This window comes from Ostrea edulis, chromosome 6 (assembly GCF_947568905.1).
Source record: "Ostrea edulis chromosome 6, xbOstEdul1.1, whole genome shotgun sequence".
Taxonomy (NCBI): domain Eukaryota; kingdom Metazoa; phylum Mollusca; class Bivalvia; order Ostreida; family Ostreidae; genus Ostrea; species Ostrea edulis.
In genome coordinates, this window is record NC_079169.1 from 40,766,454 (window position 1) to 40,780,553 (window position 14,100).

The 14,100-nt window shown below is 34.6% G+C and overlaps 1 protein-coding gene across 4 annotated transcripts in view; it reads right to left on the bottom strand.

The window, feature by feature from the left end:
• LOC130046767 (fibulin-1-like) overlaps positions 1 to 14,100 on the bottom strand; it is an 83,713-nt gene that overhangs the window by 48,005 nt on the left and 21,608 nt on the right. For all 4 annotated transcript variants that reach the window (XM_056139588.1, XM_056139585.1, XM_056139587.1 and 1 more), the window contains exon 2: positions 7,865 to 8,034. In XM_056139588.1, the coding sequence (XP_055995563.1) occupies positions 7,865 to 8,030 (166 nt within the window). In that variant the 5' untranslated portion in view covers positions 8,031 to 8,034. The remainder of the gene's footprint in view (positions 1 to 7,864; positions 8,035 to 14,100) is intronic.

Sequence of the window (14,100 nt, forward strand, 5' to 3'; positions counted from 1 at the left end):
TCAGTAAAATCTTCATACTCATCGCTTAACTTTTCAGTATTGACCAATACATGGTTTTAAACGTAAAAAAATAAAATTCACGCCACGCGAATTCACTAAAAGAAAAATCGTTGACACCATTCAATAGACATTGATAACATCAACCTAAAGCCTAAATTTCAATTCATTTGAATCTTGAATTGGAAAGTTGTGGCCATTAAAGTACCCACGAAAAGAAGTTTGAAAATGCACACGTGGATACATGCGCACGTGAGTATGACACAGCATTTTTGTTGACGCCATTCAATAGCCATTTGAACAATATTTTTACTGTATGAATTTGATCTTGATTGCTTCATTTATAAGAAAGTTATGGGGATGTCAAAATCGTCCAATTAGAATTTAGCGCACATGCATGCGCGTGCGGGGAAATAATTTTGACAACATCAATGCGTTTAGAGTTCCGAATTATATCTGCAACACAAATTTCAAAACTATTCATTCAAATCTAAAAATGTTAGAGACCAATACCTGAATTTAGAAAAGCAATGTACGTGCATACATGCGCGCGTGAGTACTACTTAGCATCAATGTTGATGCCGTTCGATAGACATTGGAATGATATACTGACAGTATGAATTTCATATCGTTTGCATTATTCATAAGAAAGTTATGGCGATTTTAATATCGTCCAATCAGAATTTAGCACACGTGCATGCACGAGCCAGAAAGTAATTTTGACCGTACAAATATGTGAAGAATCTCAAGATACGTATACTACCCAAGTTTCAAAAGATTTTGACGAAAGAGAAAATAGTTATGGTCAATGAAAAAATTGAACCTTCGAAAGACAATACACGCACGTGCGCATGTGCCTTTGCAGTTTTTAAAATCAGTGGGAATTCGACTGTTTGTGCATATAATATCTTAAGGGTATCTTATACGCTGAAGACAGTATGAAAAATGCTCATTTTCATAGATTCTGGATGACCTTGACCTAATACTGTAGGAGTTATAATTTGTTGTGCGAATTCCCAAACTTTCAAGGGCATTTACTTCCGTTAGGGATCAACGAACCCTCAAAAGCCAGAAAATGTCTTTTACAGTTGATCAGGCAATAAGTTAAGTAAAGATTACATGTTCTTACCATTTCCGGTTTCGAAACTGCACTGATAAAAATAGTTTTTACGCAAGTCAATGTAAATCCGAGAAAGGTCAAAGTTCAGAGTCCAAATGTAATACGTTGAAATTAGTTGGTCACCATTTGTGCATATCACATCTTATTAACATCTGAAGACTGTACGAGAAATGCTTATTTTCATAGAATTTTGTTGATCTTGACCTTTGACCTTGACTTCATTTTCAAGGTCAAATATCCCATTCCAGTTGACACCTTTCTACGACTGATAATTTTTAAGCAAAAATTTCAAATTTTCAGGGGCATTAACTCCTGTTAGGAATCAACGAACACTCGAAAGAAAGACTTTGTCACGATTTCCCCTCAGATTTTGCTTTTCACTTTAAATGATCAAAATATACGGTCTAATATGTTTAGAAGGTTTCACAAAAAAAAATTAAGGTTATTCATCATGACAGAAGCTCATCATAGAGACTGTTTATTATTTGTTTTGAAAACAAAGATTGAGGTGTGTTATTGTTTACGGGGTTTTCAAAATAAATGGCTATTGATCAGCTTATCATATATATCACATCTCAAGTATACTTTAGGTAAAATGTGTCATTTAAAAGTTAAAATTTGTGATTGTACAAAATGAAGATGCTTTAAATTACAAAATTAACGTTTCACTGGTTTGTTTGTTTACATAAAAAGACCTGAGTCTTTGTTTACATAACACGGAATGAAAGCTGGTTATTGCTCTTATCCTTGCATTCAGGCGGTCCAAATTTTGGTTGTGAACATTAGATTAATTATATTTTTAATTTTAACATCAAAAATGAAAAATATTTCTTTCGAAAAACGTGAACCAGTCCCGGCTAATGAATTTAGTGAAAGTTACATGTTTCTACCATTCACGGTTTCCGAGATGAATTGATAACAATGGTTTTTAGCGTCAAGTCCAATGAGTTCATTAGGGGTCAAATCTGAGTATCTTGAGAGATGTTGAATATGATGGATGGTTTTCGATAAGTCTGTCTCAAGGCGTCAAATGCTTCTAGCGGCGGAAAGAAAAGATGACAAATAATAACTAGTAATCCTAATTGTTCGCGGACGATTGGAGGTCTTTCCACCTCATCAGGTTTTGAGAGATTCAAACAATGTTTTTAATACAAAAACTCTAATCGATGCTGTACTGATAACAATGGTTTTTACGAAAGTCACTGTGAATCTAAGAAAGGTCAAAGTTCCGAATCGTGTATGCATGAGTGAATGTATGTGTTAACTCTCAATCCTTATTTATAACACTGACAGCTTGATCAAAAGAACTATTTTTACATGTCAAAGGCTGAAAGCTTAAATATCTTAAGTATTGAATGTTAGAGGTTTTTCATTAAGTAGTCAAAAACGTAGAGATGTTTTTAATTAGGTAAGAAACAAAAATGTATCTATTATTTGTTTTCAAGAAACCCATAGTATTCAAGATGTTGAGAAGTTATGGGAGTCTGAATGGGGTAATAAATCCTTTTTCAGTAGTTATACTAGTAGCTCTACTGGAGTTGCAATACTGTTTAAAAATAACTTTGAATTTCAAATTAACTCTATACAAAAGGATCCTATGGGTAGATATATCATACTAGATATTACTGCAAATAATGTAAGATTTACTTAGTCAACCTGTATGGTCAAAATACTGATAGTCCAGAATTTTTTCAAAACATATACACTGAAATTGTTAAGTTAGAAAATATGTCGATTGTCATGTGTGGTGACTGGAATGTCGTTCAGGATAAGGAAAAGGACACATTTAATGTTAAAAATCTTAACAATCCACATGCACATAGAAAAATATCAAACATTAAGGTACAGTTGGAGGTTGTTAATCCCTGGAGAATTTGGAATGAAGAAGGGAAACAGTATACATGGAGAAGGTCAAATCCTATAATTCAAAGTAGAATAGATTACTTCCTTGTTTCAGGATGTATATTTAGTAAAGTATCTGATACGAAAATAATTCCTGGGTATAGAACTGCCCATTCAGCAATTATACTTTCAATTCAAAACCAATGAAAGTAGTAGAGGTAGAGGATATTGGAAGTTTAATTCTCAGTTATTGTATGAAAATGAATTTACAGACAAAGTAAGACAGTGCATTAATGAAACAATAAATGAATACATGGTGACAGGTGAAATAGAACATAAGGACAGCATTACATTCAATATTAGCGATCAATTATTTTTTTAAATCTTGAAAATGAAAATAAGATCAGTGTCTATAGAGTATTCATCAGCCAGAGCAAAACAATAAAGTCTGAAAGTAAGTTGCTGGAAAAAGAAATTTTGCATTTAGAAAATAAGGTAAATGCTTCAGGGGAAAAAAGAGGACATTGAACTCCTAGAGGAAAAAAAACCAATCCTTTCAAAATTCAAGAGAAAATACATTGAGGGTTTAATGTTAAGGTCAACAGCAACATGGTATGAAAAAGGAGAAAGAAACACAGACTATTTCTGTAAATTAGAAAGAAAGAATTTTGTAAATAAAACAATATCAGAACTCATGATGTCGATGGAAACCATATTATGAATCAGGAGGATTAAAGGTCATTCTTTTCAAATTTATACAAAAGCAAAAAAACAGTATAGCAATGAAACATTACTTAGTGAAAATGTGTTTCTAAACCACAATGTTAAATTATCAGATAAGCAGAAGGAAATCCTGTGAAGGAGTTCTGAAGCTATCAGAGTGTTCAGAAGTATTGAAAATTATGAAAAACAATAAATCGCCTGGCTCGGATGGTTTTACAGTAGAGTTATATAAAAAAAAAAAATTGGAGGGGTATTCATTTGTCGTTCTTTGAATGAAGCATATCTTACAGAACAGATGTCCTCATTTCAATCCCAAGGAATAATAACTTGCATTCCAAAAGAGGAAAAAGATAGGCGTTATATGAAAAACTGGCGACCTATCACTTTACTTAATGTGGACTATAAGATAGGTTCCAGTGTTATAGCCAACCGCATTAAAAAGGTACTGAATGACATAATAAGTGACACTCAAAAGGGATTTATAAAGGACAGATTCATTGGTGAAATACTCGTTTTTTTATATGACCTTATTAACTATCTAAGAAAAGAGAAACAGTTTGGACTACTCCTTCTATTAGATTTTGAAAAGGCTTTCGACTCGTTGGAATGGGATTTTATTGTCAAGGCTCTTAAGTCATTCAATTTTGGTGATTCTCTTATCAAATGGTTTCTTACATTTTATTCATCCAGCACTAGCTGTGTAATAAATAATGACCATCTATCAGAATTTTTTAGCCTTGAGAGGGGTTGCAGACAGGGTGATCCTTTGGCTCCATATCTTTTTATCATAACAGTAGAGTTACTAGCAATTTCACTCACATCTTCACAAGTCAAGGGTTATTGATTCGTTACCTCGCACTAACCCTTGACATCAGTTGCTATTTAAAAGTTGGGCTCGAGAAGAAGGATGACGCAATACGCTAAAATTAATCAGCCAATGGGATTTCTTGTTTCAGATGAAAGTTTGGTAAGGGAATGAACAGAAAGTAAAAAATGGCGTCCGTTGACGAAAAGATATGTGAAAAATATCAAATCGATCATTTGACTGAAAACCAAAAGCTTTCGATATCATGTATCAGAGAAGGAAAAGATGTTTTTATTGGGACTAAAACCGGCAGTGGTAAATCGCTATCTTACGAAGTTGTTCCATTATTTTGGACAATTTGTTTAATTTATTAAAACATAGTCGACAAACGTACTTCGACAATCCGTCATTTTCATTCGGCTCATACCCCGAACCCTCGTCTAATTGTTTCTTCAAGCAAAACGAACTCCCGAAAATCAATCGACGGTATCTGTCTTGTACTAATTGGTCACAAATTCTACACCATAATGCCGTCGCCATGCGTGTTTACTGTTTAGTTTTGTTTTCGATCGACTATAAAAGCCGTTGTCGGATTGGTTTGCAGCTTCAGGCTGCAAACCAATCATAATGCTTCTTCTCGAGCCCAACTTTTAAATAGCGACTGATGTCAAGGGTTAGTGTGAGGTAACGAATCAATAACCCTTGACTTGTGAAGATGTTTCACTCAAAGAAAATGTAAATATTAAGGGTATAACTATTGGTGGGTAAGAAAATAAATTAGGGCAATATGCAGATGATTCATTTTTACTGTTAGATGGAAGTGAATATTTTATAAGAGAATCAATGAGTGTTATTGACAAGTTTGGTAGTATCTCAGGCCTTAAACTTAATATTACAAAATCACAAGCAGTATGGATTAGCAGTAGAACTGGTTCAGCTGAGACTTTGTGTCCTGATTTGCAAATATGCTGGGGTAAATACAGTTTTAAACTTTTTGGAATAAATTTTACCAAAAACCTTGAAGATATGATAACATATAATTATCAATCCAAAATTACTTCAATTAAAAGGTTATTAGGATCATGGGCAAAAAGAGACTTAACACCCATTGGGAGAATAACAATCATTAAAACATTAGCACTGCCTAAGCTGATACACTTATTTTCTGCCTTGCCAGACCCCCCAAAGAATATTTTGGATGAAATAGATAAAATATTTTTCAAATTTATTTGGGGATATAAGACAGAAAAGGTAAAAAGAAATACACTCATTGGTAGTTATGATGATGGACGGTTAAACATGGTTCACCTACCCTCTTTCATTTCATATATCAAATTAAAATGGGTTAAAAGGTACCAGACCAAATATGAAGGTGCTTGGCAGCATTTGTTACGTTGCATTTCTAACCTTAAGAATATAGATTTTATTTTTTATTTAAGAAAAGAAAAACTTAAAGAGTTTGTTTATTATTGATAATGATTTTTGGAGAGATGTTATTAAAACATTAGTAAAGGTTAAGAAAAGTCCTGAACATGTATCAACCTACTTGTGCATAGATATTAGAAACTTTTGCTGTGTATAAAAGTGGGCATTCCATACAAAATGGGTTGATAATGGTATTAAAAACTTAGAGGACCTGGTGTCTGAACATGGAAACATTAGATGTTTTAATGAAATAAAAGGAGTGCTTGGTACTAATCACTTTTAAGACTATTTTCATGTAATATAAAAAATACCATCAAATGACAAAAGAGATATCATTGCATTGAAAGAAGGTAGAATTCATGAAGATAATGAACATATTGAAATATGTATTGTACAATTTTTTTTTTGTCAACATGCAATGTTAAATTTTTATATCAAATATTGAAAGAAAAGGAGTTCATAGCCCCAATCTCTAAACAGGATAAGTGGGAAACTTTACTAGATGAACCCATTTCAGGAAAAGACTGGAAATTTTATTTTGTAAATGCATCTTTATGTACAAAAGAGACAAAAATAATTTACTTTCAATACCGAATACTAATGAATTACATTGCTACCAACTCCTTTCTTTACAAAATTAAAATTTCAGACAATAATTTATGTACATTTTGTAATTGTGAAGCAGAAACAATAATTCACACATTCTATGATTGTGTATATGTCAACTTATTTTGGAATGATTTTGAGCAATGGTTCGATGCAATTGAAAATGGTTATAAAATTTCAAGAAGAATAGTCTTACTTGGTAATACAGAAGGAAGCTGTTCAGAAAATTTTCTTTTATTTAATACTATCAAAAAAGTATATATATTATTCAAGATCACAAGGAATCAGGCCAAAATTTTCTGAGGCAGTGAATTTATTTAAGTACTACAGAAAAATGAAAAAATACTGTGAAAAAGTGTTTGGATGCAAATCCAAAATATTTAGTAAATGGTCAATATATGATATTGTTTATAACAAGTGATGAAAAATCAAAGCTTTATAGGTTATATTTGCTATCATTACTTTTAGTATCATTTTATTGATATGTATATTTTTAATACCTTTAAATTATGCCTAGCTGTCAAATACTAGTTCACGTAGAAAGTTTTGTATGGAAGATATTGTATTCATGTGTGTGATTTTGTGTGTGAGCTCATCTATGGAGATGTAACTGTAAATGTCAAAAAATAAAGCATGATAAAAAAAAGAAGTTCCGAATCGTAATGTGATGCGTTGAAATCAGTTGCAATGTGACTACTTGAGCATATTATATCTCAAAGTTATCTATTACGCTGAAAACGAAGATTATCATTTTTATAAATTCTGAATACCGTATAACGGACGTTTTCTGCGACAGTCCATTTTTTGCGGATAGGAAAAATCCGCAAAAATTACAATCGCAAAATTTATATACATATGATTGATTGATTGCTTGTTGTTTAACGTCCCTCTCGAGAATATTTCACTCATATGGAGACGTCACCACTGCCGGTGAAGGGCTGTAAAATTTAGGCCTATGCTCGGCGCTTATGGTCATTGAGCAGGGAGGGATCTTTATCGTGCCGCACCTGCTGTGACACGGGACCTCAGTTTTTGCGGTCTCATCCGAAGGACCGCCCCATTTAGTCGCCTCTTACGACAAGCAAGGGGGTAGTGAAGACCTATTCTAACCCGGATCTCCACGGGATTATATACATATGTATATATGTGTATGTACAATGTAACCGCAGAAACACGAAACGCAGAATATAATTTGGTACCATTTACGGATGATATCGCAAAAAATACGCGTTATACGGCAGTTTTTGTGTGTGTCCAAACGACAGGTACCTTTGTGTTCGTCACAAACATGTTTCACAACTAGATGTTTTGAATTATGCTTCTAGTTACCCTAAAAATAATCTTACTTCTATTAACTTCAACATCCCTGCCTTCTCGGAGGAGTTGGTCATTCTTTAACAAATAGTCACTGAACATGCGCACCAGATTTTCGCTGTGAAGAGATAAATCATGACTCAACTGTATGGCAAAACAACACGCTACCAAGGAGGTCAGAATCACCAGGTACTTCATATTTCTGTGGAAATGATGTAAAAGTTACAGTTAACTAACAATCACAATATATACATTACAGAATTAAGACATTTAATTTATAAGTATTACCACTTTATTACACAGACATCTGACCACTAGTGTAATGAAAGGTGAAGACAGTGAACAGTGATCAATCTCATGACTCCTATAAGCAATACAAAATAGAGAGTTGGGCAAACAAGGACCCCTGGATATACCAGAGGTGGGATCAGGTGCCTGTCGACCGGTCACACCCGTAGTGAGCCCTATTTCTTGATTAGGGAAACGGAGTTATCCGTAGTCAAAATCAGTGTGCCAAGAACAGACCAACAATCGACATGAAACACGTCAGACAGCATTTGACCCAATAATAGGTTGTATTGGCAAACTAGATCGTTATAACGACCATATAATTTACGAAATACTGATTTTAAAGGAGACTAATGGAACCCCTACACCATCAACTTTTTTGTCAGTAGCCTGCTTCGATTTAAAAACTGACCATACGCAGAACAAGGTCTTGCGTATCGAATCAGTTGAGAGATGTTAAACACCATATACAAGGTATAATGGAACATTGCTACATAAATATGGGAAGTTGACGATGGAGAAGTTGAAATCATCCCGTTTTTCATAAAGTTGAGTTGTTAGTATGCCATTAATATCTACTTTCAATAAAATATCTAAGTATGAAGCAGAAGTGGACAACTCTGTGGTGTATTTTATTTCGAATTTTAATTTTACTGGGATATATTCTATCCTGTTCTTTTCCCCCAACAAAATTAAATTAATGTTGGGAATTTATGTTTTAATATACACATGTATATGATGTCGACTTCTATCCTACTATAAAAATTGTTGACATTTTAAAAAACGTTTTGATACTTAATTAGGGTGTAAAATGAATAATGATTTTGAAATATATGAATTATGAGGTGAGAAAAACAAGATATAAATCGACAGCATTATGCCATTAATTTTGTCGGGAAAACACTGAACACACTACACAGTTCATTGGTAAATAGCTGCGCTAAATTGTATTAAATCGATTATATTATGTGAACCTCATGTTGATGTCAAGGTTGCAAATGCAACATTTAATTAATTGAATTAAACATTACATGAAATAAGATTTGAGAAGTCGCATGCGTTTCTGCGGGGCAGATGTCTGTTACCGCTGAAGCGTTCTTTTGTTTTTAACAAGGGTTTATATGTTTGGGTTTTTTTCATGACGGTGGTATGATATGCAAAATTTTAAATGTCAAGAAAATCAATAATGGCAAGCAAGGTTACGCCATTCAGCACTTGGAACACGTGACCTGAATACCAGACATACATGTAACATGTTAAACTGGAGCATTATTTATCAAGAAACTAACCCTATAAAGAAAGAGGTGACCATGTACATGTATTTCGATATAAGAAGAGTTTAGAAAAATGTGTATAGTGTATTACTGTGTCAAAGTGGATATTTTTATATTAAGTAGTCTAAATCATTATTTGCTATGGAAAAATAAAATACCAGCCTAGTGGCATCTCCCCACTTTTACTGATTGGAACTTTTAGATAGAACAAAATATTACTAAAATTGGTAAAGTATTGAAGAGAAACATTTAATTGGACTTGGCAAGTAAGCTTGTAGTTTAACCCCGCCCCCTCATGTTCTTTGTGAAATCAGTGATAGACACTTTTTTTAATTACAGATATGCTTGGGCTACATTTTTGCACGGTCCTAAGCTTCACATATAGAAAATCTAACGGTGCCAAACTCTTTTTAAATCATACTGAGTTTTACCAGGTTGTAAACATCTATGATGAAAACAAAATTTTGTTGAGAACTATTTTTGTCAAATTGTAGGGTTGGGAAAAGTGGGGGGTGGGGGTGGGGGGTGACCGCATTTGATGTTTATTTCTGTAATACAATGAATCCCATGAATTTTAGAAGTAATCTATTAAAAACAACAAAAGCACGAAGAAATCATGTGATTATATAAAAATTATCAGGTACGTTGCATCTTTCTTTTTAAAGGGGGAGGGGCAGCCGGAGAAGAAGTTGGCTTCACAATTGTCTGAAAATTCTTATCTAGCATAATTTCAAGAGGAATCAAAGCTCTAAATCCTAGATGTTTGGGGTAGGGGGACAAGGGTTGATCCTTTATTTCAATTCTTTGGTTAATCTAATTACATTTCCACTACAATACACTACTTCTATTTAAAAAAAGGTCGGGAACCAGCCTATAGATCGCAAGTAAAATATGGTCAACTTTGCCTGTAATAGCGGGAAAAGATCGATGTTGAAATGTTTTTTTATGGGGCTAGTCCCCACCTCCATCCCTAATGCTACGAAATTTCTCTAAATTTTACCAGCCTTCGCGTTGTAATTTTCGCGCACTTTTTAACAAAGGAATTCTTTGGAAGACATTTTCTCAAAATATTTAATTCTTACATTCCACAGAATCTTTCCGAGCCATAAATTTATTTGGTGCTTGTTTCTTATGATACATGTGATATGTTTATTTAGTCAAGGTAGTATACAATACACATAGTTTTACCCAATGCCTACACGTGACTTTATTATGTTGTGACGTCATCAATTATGTTGTAGATGTTAAAATGGCTAATTAAACCATGGTATTATTCCTTACGAAACATGGTGTCAGAAGTGAACTGTGCATACTTTCAAACAACAAATAGTAACAGGGAGGTATGGCAATCAGATTTAACCATTCGGGAACCTTTGATTTCGGAAATCCATCGGAATGGCCCGATTGGAAGCAACGGTTCCTCAGATTTCGACTTGCTACGAAATCAAAAAAAGAAGATGAAGAAGTTCAGATAAGTACATGATTTACATAATGGGAAAGGAAGCTGAACATGTGTTTAACTCATTTGTGTTCGCGGAAAACGATGATTGCTAGAAACTTACCCAGTTCTTCAGAAATTTGATGAATACTTTATACCGAAACGTAACATTATCCATGAACGTGAGGAATTTAATCAATGTTGTCAGAATCCGGGGGAAACCGTGGAGTCATTCGTAAGGAAATTGTATGAAGTTGCGGAATATTGCGCATTTCAAGAAACAGATGATCAGATAAGAGAAAGAATCGTGTTAGGAACTCTCGATGAAGTTATCAGAGAAACCGCAGATTTGAAACTTCGGGACGCCATTGAAAGAGCGCAACAATTAGAAATGGTGAAATCGCAGATGAAAGATCAGACTGTGTCTCATAGACATGTTGAAGGAGTTCATAGAGCGCATGGAAACTCAGGACCAAGCCAAAGCCGTCACCGCAAAGGGACAAACAAGAACAAACTCAGCCACAGAATGGTTCGGACACCAAGAAAAATCCCGTGGGATCCGTTGTGACAAGTCAAACCTGCATCATTCCAAAGACTGTAATTTTCCCAAAGGGAAACAGTGTCGACGATGTCATGGGTACAACCAGTTTGCTGTTTGCTGTCACCGTGCAGTTCAGGAGATACAACAACCAAGACTTATAGTCAACTCGTACATGAACTGATTCACTCTACTTTGGCTCCATCACTGAGTGTCATGATGAGGATGCATGGAACAAAAATCTGAAGATTCAAGATAGACAAGGGTAGATACGTCAGTCATCAATGAAAAGGCTTACCAGCGTCTAAGAAATCCTGGGAAACTCGACAGACCAGATTCACTGTTTGGACCTAGTGGAAAAATTCAGTCAACAGGAAAATTCACTGCAGAAACAGTATACTAAGGCAAACAGTTTCTATTCCCAGTACATGTTATGAAAGGAAACAGTGACCTGTTGAGTAGAAGTACAGCATACAATATGGGTTTGATTCAGAAACTTGAAAGTGTTGAGACTACTATACTTGTATATGACAGTTCGGGCTTGTTAATTGTGATCCAGTGAAGATTACACTCAGACCGGATGCGGAACCTTATTGCTTGACCACAGCACGTATAGTTGCCTTTCCACTCTTACCGAAGGTTGAAGCTGCACTTCAACAATTAGATCATAAGGGAATAATTGAGAAGACCAAGAAACCAACAGATTGGTGTTCGCCGATGATGGATATGCTCAAGAAGAATGGTATGCGTATTTATGTTGATCTCAAGTGACTTAATGATGCTGTCATGCTACCTATCTTAGATGACACAGCACCTAAGCTTAAGGGAGCCAAATATTTTTCAAAGTTAGACGCATCTAGCGGATTTTACCAGATACCTTTACACAAAGACAGTTGTGAGCTTACTTCTTTCATCACTCCAATGGGACGTTACTGTTTTAAGATAGTTCGCTTTGGAATTACCAGTGCACCAGAGATCTTTCAGAGGAAGATGACAAAGATACCTACCGACCTGAAGGGACAGAGGTCATCATAGATGAATGTGTATGGAACAACCAAAGAGGAGCACGACTCTCGTTTGGATGCAGTACTACGGACAATCTACACAAGTGGCTTGAAGCTGAATCGCAACAAGCGTGAATATCAGAAGTCAGATATTGGATACTTTGGCCACATCATCTCAGGCGAAGGAATCAGACCGAGCAACAGTCGGATAATAGCAATTCGTGACATGCCGCCACCTATCAACATTTCTTTACGCTGTGTTGTAGGCATGATCAACTATTTAGGAGGATTCATTCCGGACCTCGCAACAGCCAGACCTTCTCAAGAAGTCAAAGATATGAACATGGAACCACAAACAAAATGAAACATTTATGAGAGTGAAAGGACTCTTAACACATGTACCAGTACTTACATTCAATGACCAAACGAAGCCAGTATTTGACAGTGCTGATGTGAACAGTTATGAACTTGGAAATCTTTCAGGACTATGGGCTTGCGAAAATTTTACAAAACTAAAGACTGATAAGGATAATTCTTGGACACTTGCAGGAAAGATTAAAGAAACAGATTACGACACGCAATCGTATGTTGTAGAAATCCCAAAGGGAGAATACCGTAGGAAGAAAACACTATCCTTGCTGCATATGTTGAACTACCTGTTCACAACACCAAACTGTCAATCGTTCAGGCTAGTGCCAACTCGGAACCTGTCGTAAAACCTGCCATGATAGATGATCCAATACCGCAATCAAACACTACTCGTTCAGGTCGCCACGTGAACTTGTAAAAGAAGTTCCAGGACTTTGAAATGACTAAATATGTATCGTGTATCACCTGTTATTACTTATATCGTATTGCATGATTTATATGATTCATAGTATATACAGTACCCGCAACGCTATTATTGACATGATAAACGATAAAATATGATATGATAGGATAGATGCACGATACGATAGGATAAACGGTAAACCCGATATATCATGGGAAACAATTGTGATTGGTTTTTATCATGGAAAGAATGATAAAACCTTATTTTTGAATCTGTTGAATTATCTATTATTGCTTGTAAAATATACAAATACAAAATGTATTGTAGATTAGAAAACAAACAAGAAAAATAAGAAGAAATACATTCTGACTGCCCGATATCAGCCCGTTAAACCACTGTATACACTCAAATCAAAAACACCTGGAATCAGGTAGATCAGTTTATTCTGGTAGTGTTGTTGCGCACACATGTATGTGATGAATAGATCGTGGTACCGATAACCTGCCAAAAGCCACGTTTGTCTCACCGGAAATAACTAAACAAAAACAGTGTGCACACTAAAACCCGCAATAAACGCACTGGGCACTAAGACCCGGAAAATAACAACTAGCGTTACATGACATACATTATCACATAGTGTATTATTCTTTTTTTTTCAAAGGTATATGAAAATTACAACAATTTTTTTTTGAAAAATATAAAAGAAAAATTGTAACTCTTCTTAGGATAAGAAAATGATTTATCTGGGAGACACTAATAGAATGTACTGGTCTCACTAGTAATTCAGAGTCTATGTATTTTCATATATATACTTTAGATAAATAAGAAAAAGAAAATTATTGTACAAACTCTTTGATATTTTGAAATGATTTTGTATATACATCTTTGGAATTTTTGTATGTTATATATCTCTCTGTGAAGAGAGTCGTAGATGCATTGCATATATCATATCTA